The sequence below is a fragment of the Gasterosteus aculeatus genome, chromosome 20 (genome assembly GCF_964276395.1).
Source record: "Gasterosteus aculeatus chromosome 20, fGasAcu3.hap1.1, whole genome shotgun sequence".
In the NCBI taxonomy this organism is placed as follows: domain Eukaryota; kingdom Metazoa; phylum Chordata; class Actinopteri; order Perciformes; family Gasterosteidae; genus Gasterosteus; species Gasterosteus aculeatus.
The window spans coordinates 15,459,944-15,482,606 of NC_135707.1; the positions used below are offsets into that span (position 1 = coordinate 15,459,944).

Consider the following 22,663-nt stretch of genomic DNA (forward strand, 5'->3'; position numbering starts at 1 on the left):
GCTGGCTAACAAGGCCAAACAGCCAGTCATTTCCTGGGGAACACAAGGCATGTGTGGAGGAATAGGGAGTTGGGAAGGAAAAGGACAACTGTCAGAAGCTCAGTGATTTATTTTTCCCTTGGAGGCTTTTTTCACCACTGGCTTTCAGTGCCACATGTGTGTGTGCGTGTGTGTGTGTGTGTGAAATGCACACAAATTCATGCATGCATACACACACTAACATTGGCTGAGAGTAAAAGCCTACATTTCCCATCATTGAGTATTCATTCCATGTTATTTTGACAGCGCTCCTGTTGGTGTGCTGTAAATCTTTAATCTCACTGAGCTGACCTCTTTTCTTCCTCTTCTTTTCTCCCCCTTTTTTGTCCTTTGTCTCTTGCTCTGTTTCTCTCCAGCCTACATGCCCGAAGATGAGCTCAAGGCAGGCGACCACGATGAGGAAGAGCACATGCAGGATGACGGCCTCTCATTAGACGGCCAGGACACTGAGTTTCTGTGCAACGAAGAAGAAGAAGACGTGGAAGGAGGCCAGCCACCTAGTTACAGAGACTCTCCGCTCAGCAATGGCACTAACCCCGACGCTGGATATGGGTCTCCCCTCAGTGATGCCAGCGACCGGCTGACAGACTTCAAGAGCACCTCTTCCAGGGACGGTCAGGAGAGGGAAGGCACAGCTCTGCCCTTCCGCCCCAACAACGGCCTCTCTCTCCAGGATAGCCTGGCGCAGATGAAAGCCGTCTATGCAAACCTCATCTCAGATGCCTCTTGGTCCAGCATCACAATGGACATCATGAAATCTAAGCCCGCCGCCGCTGGCAGTGTCAACAGTGCCCACACCACTCCGGAGCCCGCCACTACCGCCCCTGTCTCCGTCACTACGACCGCAAACAAGAGCAGCGGGGTCAACGTGGCCAGCAGTCACCATAACGGCAGGAGTTCCAGCACCGCTGTCAACCACACGGGCAGCGCAAGCGGCAGCACTAATGGCACGGCAGCCAGCTTTGTTAGCAGCCACAGTGCAACCAGCTGCAGTGGGAGCAGCAGTGGTGGGGCTAGTAATGGCGGCGGTGTAGCCTATGACTGGCACCAGGCAGCACTTGCCAAAACTTTTCAGCAGAACCCCTACCACCTCTTACCAGAGCCGAGCCTCTTCAGCACAGTGCAGCTCTACCGGCAGAACAACAAGCTGTATGGTTCTGTTTTCACCGGTGCGAGCAAGTTTCGCTGCAAAGACTGTAGCGCTGCCTACGACACACTGGTGGGTCTAACGGTGCACATGAACGAGACGGGCCACTACCGAGATGACAACAAGGACAAAGAGGAGGATCAGGGAAAGCGCTGGTCCAAACCACGTAAGCGCTCCCTGATGGAGATGGAGGGGAAGGAGGATGCCCAGAAGGTGCTGAAGTGCATGTACTGCGGCCACTCGTTTGAGTCCCTGCAAGATCTCAGCGTTCATATGATCAAGACCAAGCATTACCAGAAAGTGCCTCTCAAAGAACCAGTGCCAGCGTTGGCCAGTAAACTAGTCTCCACTTCTGCTAAAAAACGAGCAATTCATGACGCTATAGTCTCCCCATGCTCCCCAGACTCTGTTCATGCCAGTAGTGGTGGTAATGTTTCTCTTGGGGAGGTTGGCAAAGACACAAAATCCGCAGCTAACCCCTATGTTACGCCAAACAACCGCTATGGCTATCAGAATGGCGCGAGCTACACATGGCAGTTTGAAGCTCGCAAAGCCCAGATCCTCAAATGCATGGAGTGTGGGAGCTCCCATGATACACTGCAACAGCTGACTGCCCACATGATGGTCACCGGTCACTTCTTAAAGGTCACAAATTCTGCATCCAAGAAAGGGAAACAGCTGGTTTTTGATCCAGTGGTGGAAGAAAAAATCCAGTCTATCCCACTGCCGCCGACCACCACCAGACTCCCCGTTCCCAGCGGCGTTAAGTCCCAGCCAGTGTCCCCTGCCCTCTCTTCTGGCTCAGAGGAGAAGAGGGAAGGAGGTGACGATGAAAAGGTTGAAGGCGGTGAGCCAATGGAGAGAAAAATCAAGGAGGAGAGAGATGACCCAGGTGAGAAATCGGAGACTAACACCACGTCATATAAATACCTTAGAGAAGAAGATCTGGAGGAGACACCAAAGGGTGGTTTAGATATTCTCAAATCCCTTGAGAACACAGTATCCAGTGCCATCAGCAAGGCCCAGACAGGCACACCTACATGGGGTGGCTACCCCAGCATCCATGCAGCCTACCAGCTGCACGGTGCCATGAAGAACTCTGCTACCATTCTGCCCCCAATGGTCCAGAGTGTCCAGATGCAGCCGATATTTAACAGTGGGCTGCGAGGCCTGGTGACTGACCACAGCTCAGTCATTCACTCCCCGCGGAGCCCCTCCTCCCCTACCCTCCTCAGGAGCAACGTCACTGCCATGGAGGAGCTTGTGGAGAAAGTGACAGGGAAAGCTGCCACCGTGAAGAAAGAAAAGGAGGAGAAGATGGTGAGCCTCGAACGTTGTCGGCCCCCATCGCTAGCAAAATCCCCTTCTCCCGCACTGAGAGAGCAGCGGGAACAATTAGCATCCCCAAATGACCTTTCTGTGGGTAAAAAAAGAAGTATCAGCCCGGGCAGTGCAGATTCAGAGCTCATCTGCAAGAAGGAGCCCAAAGAGAGCCTAGTAGATGGCCACAACAACCATTCAAAGAACGGCTCTGAGGCGTGCCAATCCCCAGTAACTAATGGCAACAGTCTCGGCATCATCACCGACCACTCACCGGAAAGTCCTTTCATCAACCCTCTCAGTGCACTCCAGTCAATCATGAACACGCACCTGGGTAAGGCCTCCAAGCCAGTAAGCCCGGCCGCAGATCCACTCTCTATGCTTTACAAAATCAGCAACAGCATGATGGATAAGCCAGCTTTCAACCCAACTCCTCACAGCAAGCCAGCTGAGCCCATCAACCACTATCCGTTGTACGAAAGCAGTGACCAGCCAATAGACCTCAGTAAAAGTAAGGCCACCATCAATAGCAACAATAGCAACAATAACAACAACAACAACAACAGTGTTCTCTTGACCAACAACAGTGTGAATGGTAACAAACCCCTCATTCCCCTCCCTGACTCCATCTCCTCTCCCCTGAGAGAGAATGCTCTGATGGACATTTCTGATATGGTGAAGAACCTCACCGGGAGACTGACGCCCAAATCTTCAACTCCCTCCTCGATCTCAGAGAAGTCGGATGCCGACGGCAGCGCATTTGAAGATGCCCTGGACGACCTCTCTCCAGTGCAGAAGAGGAAAGGGAGGCAATCCAACTGGAATCCCCAGCACCTTCTCATCCTCCAGGCACAGTTTGCCTCCAGCCTGAGGGAGACCTCAGAGGGCCGCTACGCCATGACTGACCTGGGCCCCCAGGAAAGGGTCCACATCTGTAAGTTCACGGGCCTTTCCATGACCACCATATCCCACTGGCTGGCTAATGTGAAGTACCAGCTGAGACGGACTGGGGGCACCAAGTTTCTCAAGAACATGGACTCGTGCCAGCCCGTGTTCCTCTGTGGTGACTGTGCCTCCCAGTTCAGGACTCCCTCCTCCTACATCAACCACCTGGAGTTTCACCTGGGCTTCAGCTTGAAGGACCTGTCCAAACTGTCGACTGAGCACCTTCGGGAGCAGCAGGCTGCCCCAAAGGTGATCACAGACAAAATGACATTCGGCAGCCCCCTGTCAGCCTTGACCACGGCAGAGGACGACACGAGCTCTGTGTACCAGTGCAGACTTTGCAATAGGACATTCGTCAGCAAGCACGCAGTCAAACTGCACCTCAGCAAGACCCACGGCAAGTCTCCAGAGGACCACTTGGTGTATGTCTCTGCTTTGGAGAAACTGGAGAAGCTAGACAAGATGGAGAAGGTTTAAGCGGGGGCCTCGAGCTGAGAGTAGAGACTAACGGCTGTGGAACTGACTCGAATTTCATTGCACTAAAATGACATTGTTCACAGTTACTGCACTGGGCCGAACTGAGCCGCCAGAAAAAAAATCGGTCTTATTATTATTTTCTCCTATTGTGATAACTGCCTGACTGGACCATGTCTTTTCATGTTGATTTGTTTTGGTTTTGCCAAGCTTTTTTTACACTTATTTTGTAATATATTTATATGCTATTTGTCTGGTCTGTGCATGTATTTGAGTGAATCAAGGTTAAACACAAGATTTTAATCTTTTCATGGCAAAAATACAACTACTGCTTCAAGGTAAAAGTGACGAGTGGAAAAATAATTGGTGGGAGAGAAAACTGTAAAATACTTGATATGAAGAAGGTGAAATTAAATGTATACACCAAAAGAATGAAAGAATACCCTGAAAGACTGAAGTAGCACCTTAGACAGTTGAATTCTGAATTTGTAAAGAGAACATGTTTTGAAATATCTTGCATTTGTCAAAATCCATCAGATTTGAGAAGATCAAGGACCATCATTTCCCCCTTCTTCTTTTTTTGGTTCCTGTCACTACAATGTTTCTGATGATGAATGGCCTGCTCATAAATCTGTCAGTGTATTAGAAAAAAGATCACCTGAACATTTGGAAAAACTGAAATGCTGCTTCTGGTTACGAGTCAATCAGTGAAAATGAATGGCCGTCAGTATGCAAGTTTGCTCAAAACACTTTTCCTTGTCGTGAAGTATCACCTTATCGCAATTTTCCAGTTGTATGGTTTGTTACAACATTTTCTTTCTAAATTGTGTTGCTTTATTCAACTGTAAAGAGAACAGTCCGTTAAATGTAAATGATTACCAGTGAAATGTCAGTGCTCCATAAGACATATCGTACCATTTGAAACGGCTCAACATTCTTTGTATCTTAAGGTGTGTGCATTCTCTAACTTTTATATTGTCATTTTATATACAAAAAATGATAAAAAATAAAAACAGATGGTGTATATAGATATATGCTATAGAGCTACAAAATGTCCTTTTTTAAAGAAAATACAAATTTAGCTTCTTTGGCTTGGTTTACAGAAATGATTTTAATTATACTTGCATCCAATTTGATGCATGAAATGGTGTGGAAAATAAATAAGCGATGCACAATGACTATACATTTCAATGTTTTATTGACCATATTGTAAAAAAAAAAAACTTTTTAGCAACGATTAGTTTGTTTAATTTCTTTCTCAATTGTAAAATAAACCCCAAAGCAGTTGTTAACAGTCGTCCATTTGTGGTTGTGTGTTCATTTATCAGTGTGCTGCACCAAACTCAACATGTATAAAATGTCACTCTATAGCATTTGCTTGGCGGCAGAATAAAGCCATCATGTCCATATAAAACATTTTGGAGGGTGTCGTATTGAAGCTCTAAAGTAAGATCCAAAAAGCCCCTTTTCTCACAGTTTAATTTCTACACGGGACCAACTTTTATGTGTTTGAAAAGTCACTTGTGTCATACTTGCAACTGATGACTGAGCCACATCATACGGCTGATGATTTATATAATGATGAAGATGACGGGGAGGATAAGTCTCTAAGGGGGGCTATTGTACTGTAAGGAACTCATGCTAGGCTTGTGACTGGCCTTCGGAGGGCCTTCTGAAAGAATCAGTGTTGTGTTAATGACGGCAGTACACTTTTGTCTGTCTTCTTGGAACAAAATCAGATGGGTGTCTGCTGCCTGACAGCCTCCTGACCTGGCCACATCGAAGCATCCAATAATTAACAAAACCTTTCATTTGATACATGAAGCTGTCCCCTTTTCTCCTTTTATCTATCGGACACAAACTGTTGATCACTTGCATCACTTGTATGATTCATCAGGGCCACGAGCCAACACACACGTGGGCAGCAAATCCCACATTTGAGTGTATTTCTTCAGATGAAACAACACTGAAGGATAAAGTGTCCCTTTTGTTCGTTGGCATTTATGGCTAGAACCTTTTTGATTTCCACTTCCAGGTTGCCGTTGTCTAAGGTCAATACAAAAAAGGAGTAATGTGGTGCACGAAACCATCGCTTCTCCATGTAAATTACATAGTTCTCATCTGAAAAATGTATTTTTTACTTGCAGAGCTGCGCCTTGCATGACTTGTCACGCAGCGTCTGGCTCATCTCAAATCAAGTCCTCCACTCTCTTCTGTTCTCTCCACTTTGTGTCGAGAAAAGTTTTCTTACCTTCTTTTCAACGTGAGCCACGGCCTCGACATTTAGCTTTACCCAGAGCTAATACTGATTCCGTGTTCACATTGACCTCTACGGTACCCCCGGGCCCCCGGGGTTGTCTTCCTCAGGCGGCCCCGCAGGTATAAGGGTCTGCATTGGGAATTTGATTTCTCACCTCGCCCTCGTGTCTGAAGATCCTGACGGAGTACTTACAGCAGCAGCCTGGATGACGCCATGCTGCAGCGTTCTGACTTCCATTCCTCACCATCACAATGTGCCTTGCGTCTGCTGAGTGAGTCACAAACACTCACCCTGCCCAGCGATATTAGCATGAGCGTCTTTGTGCAATTACGCACCTCCTCGATCTGGCTGCACCTCGCTGTGTTGATACATGGATTCGGTGACAAAGGAAACACAGGCGGAGGGCAGATTAGCCCCGGCTGAAGATGCCGCTTCCTCGGGAAGGGGCTACTAGTGTTGGGTTATAAAACAAACAAGGCAGATAAACAAGCAGCATTTGGAGGAGATAGTGTTCCCTGCACACCAGAAAAAAAACACACCTTGTCGGTTTAATACCCCTCAGCTAAACCTGTACATTTGCTGTGCCGTCAGATAGCTGCTGAGCCGATAGAGACTCTTGCCTGCTTTGTTAGAGATCAGTGCAGTGTTTCCTGTGCGCATTCTATGTAAATTACATGCGATAATCGCCACGCACGGCACAATGCTGGTTCCCGTGGTGCAAACGGAAACCGAGGGTAGATAAACGCGGGCTGGGCAGATTTGCATAGCCTTTGTGTTTTGGGGCGCTGCTGAACGTGAGCCCTGAGGATTGGTAGGGATTTCCTCAAGGTTTTGTATAAGTAAACGCCTGCTTCCTCTCAGGGCTGGGACCATTATGTACAGCAGAGAGGGGCGGGTGTAGACAGGGGGCACAAACGGGAATAACAAAATTACCTGGGCTGGTGGGGAACACGGTGAGCATTAACCTGCATAACTCACGTCTGTCTCCGCAGAGATAGAACAGGGGTGTGTTGGTATTTGCATGGGAATGTGTGCTCCACACAGATTCATTCCATCGCACCAAGCGCGCCGTGCATGTGTGCGTCACCGGTTCGAGACAATGATAGAGAGGTGTCCCTCCATGGCGGGGAGATCACAGGGAAGGGAGGTTAAATAAGAGAGGGTGTGTTGGTCACAGCGCTGCTGATGCTCCCTCAGAAGTTCATCTCTAAAGCTCCAAGCTGTGTCATTACCTCCAGTGAATGTATGTTCAGCAGGAACACACACACACACACCTGTGGTTTCCTGTCTTGTGTGAGGCTTATGTTCATGGTTCTTGTTCTCGGTTTGTATAGAGGCCTGAAGATCATTGTCAACCAGGAACAAAGACAAAAAGCGTCTGTTGAGGATCCCGGCGCGCGTCTGCCTTAAACATGTTTCTAGAACCTCCAACTTTGCGCTAAACTCAGGCGAAAGGGTTTTAATACCCGTTCCAAAATAGCTCAAACCAAACAAACAATGTCTGACAGAGAATCAAGAAACAAAGCGACAACGATTGAGAGCCTTTGAACTGGATCAGAAACTAAAGTCGCGGAAATCTGTTTGGATCCTGATAAAACGCCCCATTGTGGAAATTACATTCAGGAAGGAGCGATCAGTATTCACGTTCTGCATAAGATACCTGCCGCCGTCTATTTTTGTGTTGATTTAACTTTGTTGACTTGAGTCAATTATGTTGCTCACTGTGAAATGTTCGGGATCAGTGGAAATTCTGCTTCCCAAAGGGTTCCGTACAGCACCAGAACCAGCTCTTCCTTTCAGACAAGGTTATCACACACTGAATACGGATGTATACGATACTACAGTTGCTTCTTTTCTGCCTTTCAAATGTATGTTTATTTTCTCACAGCAGCAGACCGTGTTTGGAAAGGCTCCAGGCAAAATCTGGGTCCTTATATTTCCAGTTGTTCTCATTTCTCGTACTGGAACTCTCTTGGAATTGGAATTTCAGTTCTAGTTTTTCAAAACCTGGTAATTTGACTTGCATCTATTCTAGAGACATGGGAAGGACTGGTTCTACTGGCAGAGATACGATGAGAGGACTGGTTTGACTGGGAGAGAGAAAATGAGAGCACTGGAGAGGAACTTGGAGAGGATTGGTTCTACTGGGGCTGGGACAAAGGGAGGAGTGGATCCACTGGGAGAGAGACTGAGGACTGGTTCTACTGGGAGAGACATGGTGAGGACTGGCTCTATTGGGAGAGAGACAATGAGAGAACTGGCTCCATTGGGAGAGACATCTATTTACTATTTTTAGTCTTCTTTCAACGCGGACAGATTAAATATTACAGTTTGACGCTGCGTCCTTGAGGCACTGCAGTGCGATGGTCACGCCGTAACTGAGAGAGCAGCACTGCAGCTGGTGTCAGCAGCAGTGTATTTGTATTTCTTTGATGGACACGCAGCAGTCTTTCATCAAGGTTGGTTCACTTTGTGGTGGGAGGGTTGATGTGACAGAGTTGTCTTTGGAGAATGATGGTGTTTGACAGCAGCGGGCTCACGGATGTACGAGATCATCTCAGGCTGCCAAGCCTTTAGTTATGACGTGGTGGTGGATGCGAACTGCAGGTGCGTTGCCAGGCCCTTCATCCATCACAGGACTGGACAAAACACAAAGAATACAAGGAATGAAATGTGTCCTCCGTCTCGGTGGATGAGAAATGTGGCTTTGCAAAATAAGATACCAATCCTTTCTCCATTAAATCTGCGCTGTATTTCTCTCTCTATTTTGGAAGGGTTTCTTTCTTTCTTCACATCTTTGACGTATAGCAAACGATATTTTACAAACTTAATATATGTCCACAACATGTTTTCCTTTGGCTTCTCTCTCTCTCCCTCTCTCTCTCTTTCTATATAACAACCAATCTATCTATATGCCTGATCACCTGGGGAAATGTCTACAGCTGCAATGATAATCCAAATATGAAAGATTAATGACTCATATATTATTATCCTGTATGTATATGTATGATTCAGTCATTGACCTCCCAGTGGTTTTCTGAATATGAGAACCACCATTCGCTGTCATTTCCAATTTCAAATCAAAGAGGTCAACACAGAAAATGTATCAAAACCAATTTGTGTTTCAAAAAGACCCTTGAGAAATAGTGGCTGGTGTTGTGTTTGATATGCACGAAGACACTTATCCCTTATCTATCTTTTCAGAGAGAAAGAGAAGGAGATAGATGGAGGGTGAAGTGTTCCAGGAATCAGTGCTGCCTCCATGAGATATGATGCTGCTTGATTTTGATCATTGACATTTGCTTTTTCATGCATCCCGAAAAACAAGGCCTCCCTTCCATTAAGGAATTATTCAAATGACCTTCAACAGTGCATGTTTTCCTACAGTTTTGTTGTGGGAATATGAGAACACATACTGACATCTCAATTACTTATGCAAGGCTCAGAGTAGGCCCAGTGGATGCAATCACCGTGTGTGCAATCCTCAGTCACTCCGAATCACAGAGGCTCCCGGACAGACACACATAATTCAGACAAGTCAGACAGGATTTGCATACAAAGACTAAAGAAAAAAAAAAAAAATAGAGGGCATAAATAAAAAATGCACCGTCTTGAGCGGGGAGAGAAGGTGGAGATTTGAGGGGAGTTTGAAGGTGAGGTTGGGGGACCGGTAAGTTGTTTTAAAAAGGTCTTACATGTCATGTTGCGTAAGGGTTAGACCAATGTACGCAGCCGATACGGGCCGCTGGCATTTGCCTTAGCGTTGCACACTTCTTAATGGAAGAAATATAGGTGCATCGATAACAATGTATTATTATTAAGATTCTGATTATTATTGATCATGAAGAATCCTCTTAGTTTCATATTTCCACTATTAATATTTTGGAGGGAAAAGGTGGTTTTAAATATCTTTTTTAAGTAAAAAAAATCTACATATTTAATACAATAAAGACAATGAGTGCTGCTACTTAACTCAACTGCTGACCATATATTAATGGACCCGCTCTGTCCAAAGGCCCTCAGTCATCAACCACACTCTCCCACTACAACAGACACTGTTGTCCATCTTCATACCCTTAAAACCGGAGTTTTCTTTCTGTTTCCTCCCCCCTTCCGCCCCTCCGGAGGTGACACACTGTCTCATCGTCGCGTGATGGGTGGGGGGCTGGTGGAGGAGTGGGCGAAGGGGGTAGAAGGGCTGGTGCGGTTGAGGGCAGGCGGAGGGGTGGGGTGGGGTGGAGAGCATCGGCGGCTAACCCGGCATCACGTCATTAGCGTGGTACGGCGGAGGCGCAGGGGCACCCTGACACATGTCACGGACAGCCAGCCGAGAGCACACGTATGAAGCTGACACGCTGCGCATAATTTATCCCGTGACACGATCTGCATGCCGAGTTGTTGATCTGTTGTGTTTGGTTTGGACATGGGCGCTCTGGCAGGGAAGACAGAGGGGGGTTATTATGCAGGTGGGGGAGGCAAGAAGAGGAGAGCGAGGGCGCAGAGGTGGCTGTGTGTGTGTGTGTGTGTGTGTGTGTGTGTGTGTGTCCGTGGGTGTTTTTCAGGGGAGGTGTCTTGGCGGCGTCTTGGTGTAGCACACACTGGAGGGGCGACACATTTGTCATGTCCACTGAGAAGCAACATATACATAAACAAGAGCTTTCAAATGACTAATACGGATAACCAAGACACACACACACACACACACACACACAAACACACACACACACGCGTAGGCCACATTACCGCTTTGGTGATATGCATGTTGAGTCAGAGTGAAATCACAACCATAATCTTGTCCCTTAAGACATCTGTTCATGAGTGAAGAAGACTAATATGGCTGACATGACCCTCTGTCACTCCCTATGTTGCGATCGCTCTCCGAGCGTCAGCGGCGCACGCCGAAACCACTTCTCATCAGCGTCACGTGATTTGTGCTCCGCTGAATTAAGCGTTAATTAGATATGTTGTTTGCCGTTGTGCTTGTGTGTGCGACATGGAGGGCGCTTGTTGTTTTTGTTGTAAATCAGACGGCGGGTGTTTGCTGTAAAAGCTCTGGGGCGCACGACGGGATTGTGGCCGTGTGTTTAAGTAGATTTGGTTGACGTGCACAGGTGATGATGTTTCACAAATGAGTAAAAATGAACAATAATCTTGTAATCTAAATTGTCACCTTTTAGTGTTAGTGGTGAATTTCAATGTGTGTCTTTGGGAAGTGCTCAACACGCATACACTACCCCCCCCCCTCCCACCTTGACTGGCTCATTTACATGAATTATGCATATGACCAGTCTTGTTAGAGGAGCCCCTCCCTCACCGCGCTCCTAATCCCTGCCGTTGCCGCAGTAACCAAAATCAGACATGACTGTTAGGTACAGTATGGACCCTCAGGGCCTTTTTCTGGACAGGCCTCATCCCGGGCAGGCATGGATGAGGCTCCCGAGGTCCTATAAGCCTGTAGGTCACCTGTCCACTGATATTACTCGACTGATGCTGGGGCTTGATGGGAAATATTCATTTCATTTCAAGCCGGTGTGTTGCCATGAACATGAAAGCCGGTCAGACATGGCACGGATTGGCTCGGAGTGGTTGCTGTTGGATGTGCAGGCCTGATTATTCACCTTAACAATTGAGGACACAGCCGTCTTGTTTGAATAAACTTCATTGTAGTTGTCCCTTGACACAACCGATGGGGCGTTCGCTGCTTATGTTTGTGTGCTTATTGTCTCCAGTCCTGCACATTGTCCTGAAGTCATTACAAGGGAGATAAACAGTTGCATATTTTTGTACTTAATTTTATATGATAATAAATATTGATAATGAAGTATACATACAGGTATACAACAAAAATGTATTTTCTATCAACATAATCATCACAGATTTGAAAAAGCAGACAAGCAGCCTGTAAAATAAATCCAATGCTGTAAATGGTGCCAAACTAAATCCACACTGCTCTCTTTGAAATTTTTGAGTTTGAATTCTCAAAGATGAATTACTTTATTATGCTTCCATAAAACGTAACCAATGGCAATTCAAAGGCAGCGATATTCATGTCAATTGAAATCAGATTGGAATTTGCAGTATCAGCTGTGGGCTTTTAAAGCTGCGAGCTCGGTGTGTGATTTGTGTAAATCGGTGCCAGCAGAATAGAAGTCTTCTTGTGCTGAATACAAGGATGCGGTAAGAAATCCATCCAGGGTCAAAGCCTTACTACAAAGAACTAGACCTGAACTCATGCAGGACATGATCCAGATGATCAAACCTCCGCCGCCCTCTTTGTGGGGGGAGTTTTTCAATGATTTGCAGAGCTTCTTTTTTGAACGCGTCCCGTTTGCCTGTAAATATTGTTTCTAAGACTAATGTAAAATGATTATATCGCAGAGGATTGGGACCTCGGGGCCATGCATTGTACACCCATTCCCCTCCTGTAAAGAACCACTACGTGTTTGTTTGGAAGCGGTATCCCTGCATCCCCCCCAACCTGCTCCATCACCGCCTCCTAGTGCCCCCCTCTTCAGCGTAATGCTTTTTTGTAGTACGGGGTTTTCTTGGACTGCAGTAAAGACAGAGGACTATCGAGAGAGACCTTCTGTTTGCTCAGATATATAACTGACATTTGGGTTCGCGCTGGGAATGACTCAGTACAACCGTGGCGGTAGATTCCTTTTTTTTGACTCAACACTGTAGGTGTATGAGGAATGAAGCGAGACGTACATTACAGTAGGCGTTTGTTTTATCTTCAGATGGAACTGCGCCCACTTTGCTTAGGACCTGAAGGTGGCCTTGAGTCCTGTCTTTGAGAACCCCTGGCCGCTGTAGTTTTAAGAAACTGCAGTGAATTTAAAGGGCGAAAAAAAGAAGCAGACCGCAATTGCAGGCGGCTCGCACGTAATTGTCCCGTTGCTATTTCGAGCTTGTTAATTTCACAGCACCAGTTGGAGTTGTCCATCTGTTCATCAAAGGTTAACTGCCTCCACACTTATAAAGGGTACGTTTCTCACAATCCTACAAGTTTACAACATGCAGCGGATTGTCTCTGTCGCCTCTGAAAAAAGTTTGTCTCCTCCGCTGACGAAAGTCCAATTTTGTCACAACACAACATGTCTGATTTATACAACTTGCAGAGGAATATTTAACTCTGAACTTGAGAGGAAATACAAGTGGAGGAATTAGGAGGAATGAGAAAGGAGAAACAGGCTATGAGAGTTCATAAAAGGTTAGATGGTTGTTCATTATTTCCTGTTAATAGAAAAGAAATGCGTTTTTGACAGCTATTACGTGGGATATTTTAATAAATCACGTTGGTTCACTAGCATGCAGAGGCCTCCATGTCGCGGCAATTTTGCTTCCATTCGTTGGAGTGAAGAAACTATTTCCAACACAAATGTTTTTGTGGTTTGTTTTTCCACATACAGTGATAACACAACAACGAGGGAGGCTTTTCATTACAATGTTTCCCCAGCAGCTTTGTTTTGACAGAGAATCATGTAATCTGCCTGTTTGAAACACACTGTGAATAATGACTTGAGGCTACTTTAATTTTTTTACCGAATTCCTGACCAGAGAAAGACATTTCATGCTCCCATGGCACTTGTTGATGATTTCAGGTTTGCTTGGTATTTGTACAATGAGAAACACAGCTGAGCTCATGCATAAATGCAGCGGAGGGTCTTCTGGATCCTCGCACACGGCACACGGGCCTGACCAACATGCAGCAACGGTGGCCCCCACTGTGAGCACCGTAAGTGTGACTGGTGGTCGAACATCAGTCGGCTGTGTTTTTTTTTTTTGTGACAGCAATATGCAAAACACCCCAAGACACCAAACGACCCAGAAGCCGGTTGCCGTCGCGGCTTTCTGGGCCCCAACAGAGTTTGTGAATTCTGCTTCCTGTCCGCGAAACCGTGGATGGAGGGGACGCCGAGCAACTGCGCTACCAACACATTTTGTCACACTAGCCCCACCCAACCGCCGACATCCTGCACCCGGCGCCCCCCCCCCACCACCCCAACCCCTCCTGCTCCCCCGCCCCAACCTCACCACCCTGCTTCTCCTTTGTTAAGCCAAGCTCGGAGTGCCATAGACACAGATGAAGGCGTGGAGAAAACACATGCCAAAAAGGCCCCCCTGCCACTCTCACTCTTGCACAGCGACAATGATAGGCTGTCATCACACAGCGATCAGCACTGTCAGCCACAACATTGCCGTGCACACACACACACACACACACACACACGTACACACATGTATGCAAGTGCAGGCGTACACACACACACACACACACACACACACACACACACACACACACAGGACCCATGGCTGTGAAAATCCGCACCAGCCTCGACAACACTGACAACCAAGTCACTGCTGTCACTTCAGTTATTTTTACACTGGGTCCTGACAACACATCAAAAATCCCTCTCGCTATGGGAACAACATGAGACCACTGCATCAAGCCCATTAGACGCCACGTGTCACATCAAATATCTAATTATCTGCTATTCAATATTCCCCAATTAAGTTAGCGATGTTCACGATGCACATCCACACAATAATTCACCACAGTGTTGTGAATGCTAACTGAGATGATGAGCCCGGCCCGGCTGTGGAAAGAGAAAGAGGAGGATGAATAAAAAAGCAGCCGCATTGCTGTCCTGTCAGGTGGATCCTGGGGAGGGTGATCGCTCTCTGTGGCTCCGTCCTGTTTTGCGCAGTTACAATCTGACCAGAAACAAAGAGAAAGCGAGACACAGAAGGTCATTACGGTATTTTCTTCTTTTTTTTTATTTGTCCAGACTGGAGGAGGAAGAGTTAACTTTCTTGGCCCTGGCGGCTGTCAGCAAGCAGAAGGCAGCTATGTGATGAGTCTGATTGGCGGCCGATGGCGTTGAGATCAGTGGCAGGGCTGTGCGATGGATGCCATCTTGGCCGGCTTGTGATGTGCAGTTTGTCGCCCGGGCTACACTAGGAAGGGAAGCCTTGAAAATACTGCTGGCTGTCACTCAAAGAAAAATGTGGTGAGGTTCCAAAAAAAAAAAGAAAAAAGAAAAAACCTTCACCAAATACCTTTTTGTTTCCTATCTTTTCTTGTCACAGCCCCGAGGACGTGGTACATTGGTGCATAGTAAGTGCAACAGTAAACTGCTGTTTACACACCTCACTGCAATACTACATAAAAGGTTTGCTTTGTGCGACCAGGTTAGTTCGCTGAGAAAGTCTGTTGCCGAGCAGCAGGTCTCACTCCTTCTTAAATGTGTTAATGGCTTAATGGCTAAAGGCTTCTGAACGAGAGTCTGAAAGATGGATGGGCTGAACGAGAGTCTTAACGAAAGTCTGAGATTGTAAAAGCACAATACTCATTCGCATCTGTTAACTTGTTTGTCTTAGAGATTCACAAGAGGAAAATGTAAATATACAGGTTACTCCAAGCTTTTGAACTAACCAAAACTGTTGCCTAGGATGTAATTTCTGAAAATGATCAGAGTCCTATATGAAATCTGCAGGATCATTTGTTGAGGGAAGGACATAAATCACAAAAAAATTATACGTTGTGTCAAAAGCAGCTGCACATTTGGCTGTCTGGGATGTAAATATGCCTGCAAACCACCAGTCAACTAGCTCCCCCCCACTTCAGGGAAAACCTCCCAACCATGCGACCCCAACTCCCTCACCCCCATTTTCCCCCATTAGCCCCTTGTTTGCCGTGACAGAGTGGGATTAAACACTGTGTAAAATGTTACACTTTCTGAGCAGCTCCCTTTTAAATTCAGTGACAAAACCCGGCAAATTAAGCCTTTGCCCCGTGCAGTCTGACCCCCCCCCCCCCCCTCCTCCCCCCCCCCCCCTGTTGTATGTTTGTAGCCTGAAGCGAAGATCGCCGTCTCATCGCAGACAGTCGGGGGGGAGCACGGCAGGGTCAGCCTCGCCTGCAGGCACGGGGCCCCGCAGAGCTGCAGCAGCAGCAGCAGCTCATTTCTTCCCCCTCGACCAACAGAAGCCCCGGCTGTACTGACCAGGAAGTAACACAACAACATCAGCAAAGTGCAGCAGACAGATGAGCACGGGATCAACGGCTCCCAAAATGAACGAGGTTACTTTGCCATTAACCTGCCAGCCCATACGCCGAGTAGATACTTGCGACATTTTTTAAATATTTGGTAACGCTTGAAGAGGCGCTCATTTGAGCGTTAACAGAAAGTTACAGCGCGCGTGGCCTTGATTCAACGTCACCAGCGCAGCGGAACACATCTTCCAGCGTCTTGTGTTGCTTTCATTCATTCAGCTAAACATCGGTTTACAGCCCCCACAAGGTTTTAAATAATCATTTCAGTACTTGTTCATCTGGCCACCAGTGGTTGAATCCTTCTTCAATGATGCTGTGAAATATGAACCTTTTGTCCAAACTTTAATTCATTTATTGTCCTTCATTTTTGTTTAACTGTTTCATCCCTCTTCCGGTACTCGTCCTCATCAGAGCACCGTCAAACATGCTAACTAACTAAACATGGTGAACGTGGTTATTGCCACGTTAGCGTTAGCATGCTGCTCAAAGCACCACCGTCTATGTGCAGCCTCTCAGATGGCTGCAAACATACAAGAATCCCCTCCGACGATACATTTCAACCATAATGATGGTGTTACTTCAAAGTCATGAAGCATCTACATCATTTTGCCTCCTCTTGGCTGAATATTTATACTTTTCATTGTTTTTATCATTAGTGAAGGGTGTTAAGATGGGTCCCACTATAATTCTAAGACTAAAGTTCACTATTGTTATTGTATAACCGAGTGAGAATTTATCCAAAAGAAGATTTAGGCTTTAAATGAGATATTAGTCTCTTGAATAAGTTCAGAATACATCCTCATGCAAGTTAAAAGAATACAACTTAAAAAGGCTTAATTACCAATGGGCATGCGGTTCCTCTCGTATTTTACTGGAAACAAAAGTAACGTAAAGGCTTTTAGCAGCATCTTAAGCAAATGGAAAGCACTTTTGTTAGTTCCCTCAGTTTATGCTAATTATTATTTGTAGAAGCAAGATATATTTTTTCTCTTAATGGTATATTTGATCAAATCTTTTGGTCTCTAAAACAGAAAAGCTGTCATTTATATTTTATCCCGTGCGAAACAGAAATGGCCTCTGTTTGCAACACAATTTGCAGTCCAAGTGCTTTTATTTTTTTAATTTTTTTGCCGGCTATAGAAACTAGACGAAGGGCATATCTATATGACTTTGGTCCTTAATGAGGCCTGTTCTGGCTTTTTTAAAACTGAGACAAGGTCCTTATCAGACGCTCGCTCCCTGGGGATTGTCACCCTTTGCGGAGTACGTTTCCACGTAAGAGAGATTTCCCTGACACAAAGGCATCTCTCGTCTATCTGCAAAGCTTCTTGAAGTGTTTATCCACCAGAACTGACAGAGAGCTGACTTTAATTAGCACCGTCTCTCTTTTTTTTTTTACCCCCCCCCCAACCCTCTCTCCCTACACCCCCATCCCTCGCCGCGCCCCCTCACTCTCATCAGATTGCATAACTTCGACTTGAAACCGTATATTAGGTTTTATTCAGTGATGTTTTTGAAGGACCAGTTCATAGAGGGAGCAGGCTGCTCTCCTCATTTATGGCACATAATTAAAACTAAATGACAATTCCACTCTCCTATTTAATTAACCACTTTAGATAAAGCAAACACACACACACACAGTATGCTACGGAAAGGCATACACACACACGCGCACACTAATCACAACTAGAAAGCACACATGCAGACACACAAAAAAAGCAGGTCACACCCCCAAAGTCTTATTAAACCCCATAATATTTCAATCTGGGGTTTTACCGACTCCGGAAAGGGAAAGCCGCCCCTCCCTCGACGCTGTTTTTTCAAGGGGGGGATGTCAGTCAACTTGACACCCGGTAAACACTCTCACCAGCTCCTGTTTCAGCGTTTCCCCCCTCTGTCCAATCATTTGTTGAGTTTTCTCAGTGTTAATGATGAAGGGTTTAATTCATCATAACAGTATTCGCACAACCTCTAATTAGCTGCAACACTCGTACAACAATGCCAGCGTTATCTCCTCATGCAAATGAGCTCTCAGTCTGTTGCGTTTGCTAATTTTCTGAAACGGCAGGGCGATAACTACGCAGCCTGTGCTAATCTTCCCTGCGTTTAACCCTGGTTTTCTTTTTAATCCGTCATCCATAACAAACAAACAACAAACAATAATCCTATTATCGGCATGATGAGTCTTCCTCTATTGACTTTTGAACATTTTTTTTTTTGATTTTACCATAATTTAATCTCAGTTATTTGCTGAGAGAACACATGCACTCTCTCTATACATTTAGATCTGTACTCCAGATGAGCGAATTGAGCTCATCAATACAAGTCCCCTGATGGAGGCCCGGTGATAACATGCACATAATAATATGCCATTGGAAATGAATGGTTGATTATATGCCATGTTGTGCCTTTCACCACTGCGAAGCCTGGAGTAGAATGGATTCAATTCAATTAGCACCAGACTGAGTTGTGTTCAGGCTTATTTCTCACACATTCCTCGACTATTCTGAAATTTACACTGAGGATGCTCATGTTTGAGTGTGAAGCCGGGCAGTGTATTTATTATGTGGTTGTGTTGGGTGTGTGTGCGGGTCTGGCTTGTTATGGCCCCTGGTTCACTAACCTTGTCCGTATTGACAGCTCCTGCAATTAGGGGCCAACACTGTGAGGGATCCCTGTGGTTAGATTAGTGAGAGATGAACGCTCGATGCCTCAGTGTGAATGTGTGAGTCTGTCTGTGTGTGCGTGTGTGGGAGTTTTTATTTTATTTTTGGTGTTTGATGATTACCCACTTTACCTGTTGTCACCGTGGGAGAAAATATCAAATACCGTCTCATTTGCTTGAGCAACACAAAAATAACACTATCAACATCCATGGCAGTTTCTAATTTGGCCAATGAAATACACCTAGATTAGCAGAGGAATACGTTAGTGTTTAGAATAAATCACACACAGGTTAGTGTTTAGAATAAGTCACACACAATTATAAACAAACTCTATTTTCCTATCGATTTGTCGACACGGGCTGTAACCTACCAACCTCACCGACCAAGCACATGAGCGTCTGTTTCATCGCTTTCTGTTTCCAACCACAACCACCAAGCATTTTTTTGTGAACTACACCTGTCCCCAGCCTCTCCATCATAGCAACGGCGGCCGAGGTTCCCGGGCCGTTGTAGTATGTTTGACTACAACTCCATTCGTGCAATAACGTGGTGAAGGCAAAAGAAGAAGGTGTCAATTGCAGGGTCGCCTTCGTCAGCAACAGTCCACGGCGGTACCTGAGATGCCTCGAGGGGTTGAAGCGCCGGCGTGTTTGAATAACTGGGTCGGACTAGACGATTACAGGGCTGTAAGGTGCTGGTGTCGGGGGGTGAGGTGTTAAAGAGGGAAGGGGGCGTCTAATGGATTGAGCGCGTGTTGATACGGCTTCTGCCGACATCCTCCTTCCTCTCCGTGAGCCCACCAGCCATTCCCTAAAAGATGTAATGACATCTCATAATTAGCATAATGTCCCAACTTGTCTGCTGCTTTTAGCTGTCACACTGTATTTGTCTGAGCTCAGCCAATTACAGCAGCGATGCACAGTGGGGGGGTCGGGGGGGGGCAAATAGAGGCTCACATGATCGGCCACATCCCGCTGGCTGTGACTCGCAATGGAAGCGTAATGCCCTCTTGACAATATAAGGCTTGACAATATGATTGTACATGCTCGGATATTCAATGGAATCTGGAGTTAAACACAAGATCGCTGACGGCGGCTTTGTGTTGGGGTTTCCAATGGTTAGCAAATGATTTCATAGGTGGGATCCATCTACTGTAGTTTGTCTGGCAATTGGTTGCAATGGATCTTCACTTGAGAACATGGCAGAGGAGAATTAATCCAGCGTGCCACTGACAATTAGCGTGGTCGCTAACGGGGCAAACACGTTCACGCGTCTATTCAAAATATGTGTTTATAGCACCAACTCCTGTCTCATAAGTGTCCCGACTGTCGAACCTTTCCGGCTCAGCAGTTCCCGTTCAAGCAGAGGAGGTTTAAATTAAAGCGGATTGTGCAACAGAGCTAAAAAAGTAACAATAGCCTCCTCCATTTTAGCCTCCTGCACTCTCCTCTGTACCCTCGGACGTCTGCACACACAAACAACGTGCAAATTGGCAGAAACAAGGGAATTTGTCGCGACATTTTCTGCTGGTGTGAGCAGGCTTTAAATTAGGTTACTTTTAAGCTACTTTTTTGTTCTGCAGTTTCAGCCTAAAAAAAATATCACTGTCCAAACCTCCTGTTTCATACATACATACAATTTAACATCATCTCACACATTTGATTACTGTGATATATTCCGTGCTGTCATGTTCATACAGACAGACAACCAGCTCTTCAAGAAGCCAAATAAACCCGTATCCGACGTGTCAGCCACCGAAGCCGCTCTATTCATATGACTGGATTTAATCAATCTCCATATGATTCCTCCCCTATTCACCATGCATCCAAGTCTCTGCAGCCTTATATATAATGGATCTGAGCAGAAAAGAAATGGAGGTGACAGAGTCAGTAGTTACTATGATCAAATATCATAGCTGGAGGCTAACTGGGCATCAGGGCCCACTGACAGACACACTCCACGGGGAATGAAGGGAGAGAGAGGGGGTGGGGGGGGGGGTCTGTAGTGTAAGGTAAAGGATGGCTGTGTGTCGGTATAAATCACCATTGCGGAGGCTAATCTCTCAGGGTCTCTGGCAGGATAAATACTTTGCTTATAGATCCAACACGCCTCAGTCTCCGCCACTCATTGGGCACGCTCGGTAGGCACAAGGCCTCCCTGGGCACGGCGCTGGCTCCCCCCCTCCCCACCCCGCCTTAAATCATCCCTCATTCTCATCTTTTTCCGCTCCCTCCCTTCAACGCTGAGAGGCCGGCTGGCTGACTGGAAGAGAGATGAGAGAGATATCATTCTCATTTCTCTTTATTTCCGCGCGCTCCCCCTCACAGCAAGAAAGAAAAAGAAATGAACTCCCTCACTCTCGGTAAATCTTTTAATCTCACATCTCATCCTAAAGTCTTCTTTGTCTTGAAATTAGAAGGTAATTTAGACAGCAGAGATGAGACAATCCCCTGTATTACTCATGCAGTTTCGCCTGCCTGATTTTTGTTATATCTTGAAACGAGGCAGAATATGCAGATTACTCCACCAGAATCTGACAGTAAAACAAGACATTCTCACCTCTATCTTGCCCGGGCGTTTTCACTTGTTTTACAAACAGCAGTTAAAGACTTAACTGGGAAGACTTTTTGAAAGGGATACATTTTGCAGCGCACTCTCCCTTTTTTCTCCCTTAAACTCTCCCAGCGCACAAGTGGCAACGCTGAAACAGAATTACCCTCACTCCTTTATTTCTGCAGTGACAGCAGGCGTTTCTCTCTTCTCGTTTCCACTACACTACACTCTATTGTTCAAACTCATACATTTGCAACTATCCTGCTCTCCATTTTGTGTTTGCATGTCCCCCGCTTCACCCCTATCATCTCTGCGACGGCAGCTAAAGACATCCTCCCCCTTCCCTCCGTCGGCCTTCCTCCCGCTCTCCTCCCCTCTCCGTCCCTCCCCTTTTCTCCCCGCTCTGGGTAATCTGGCCCTGTCTGTAACAGTGGAGGTGCAGCCTGATTGAAACAAACGGCCACTGATTGCTGATCAGCCAGCTGTAAAGGCTGGCAAGGATATGAGCTAATGAAAAAATGGACCTGATTTGAGAGGCACGAAGCGTCGCTCACCCTGCTCGCCCTGCTGTCCCCTGCTGTTACCCTCCTCTCCCTCCATCCCGTCCTCGTCGCCCCTCCTATCCCCACCTCCACGTCGGCCTGTCGGCCTATCACTGTCAGCTGTCCTTACTGGTGGAGAGAGAGAAACCGGGGGGGGGGGGTGTAAAGGATTGGCTTGGGCTGGTTGTTTAGTGGAAGTAAAGATGAATTAGCAGACATTCACAGGTGCTGGGGCTTCTATTAGCATGCATGGGCATATGTCTGTGTGGTCTGTTTGGGATGGACTTGGACAAAAGAAGACAGAAGCATGCAAAATGGTGCACGTTTTGACTTCACGTCCTCGTGTCCACAAGGGGATGTTTGTGGTTGTTATAGGATACAGCATTAGTGAGAGGAAAAACACATTATTCATCACTTGGCTGTATAATACTGTAAATACACAAATGGCTCCACGGTATCTGATGGGTTTAATAGTATTGCTTTACCATTCAATGAGTCACTTTTTGTAATAAAAGTACAAAGGGTGCAATAATAGCATACAAAGGGAAACTGGTGAGCATAATGGACCACTTAGGCGACAATGAACATCTTGTGTTTATTTTTTTGCACATTTTGATAATTTTCCCTCTCCATTTTGATGCGTACAAAGGCACACAG

General features: G+C 46.3%; 1 protein-coding gene across 2 annotated transcripts in view; it reads left to right on the top strand.

The window, feature by feature from the left end:
* The window catches only part of LOC120810348 (teashirt homolog 1), a 35,099-nt gene extending 29,877 nt beyond the window's left edge, over window positions 1–5,222 (top strand). For both annotated transcript variants that reach the window (XM_040164828.2, XM_040164827.2), the window contains exon 3: window positions 396–5,222. In XM_040164828.2, the coding sequence (XP_040020762.2) occupies window positions 396–3,928 (3,533 nt within the window). In that variant the 3' untranslated portion in view covers window positions 3,929–5,222. The remainder of the gene's footprint in view (window positions 1–395) is intronic.
* Window positions 5,223–22,663: the final 17,441 nt, after the last annotated feature.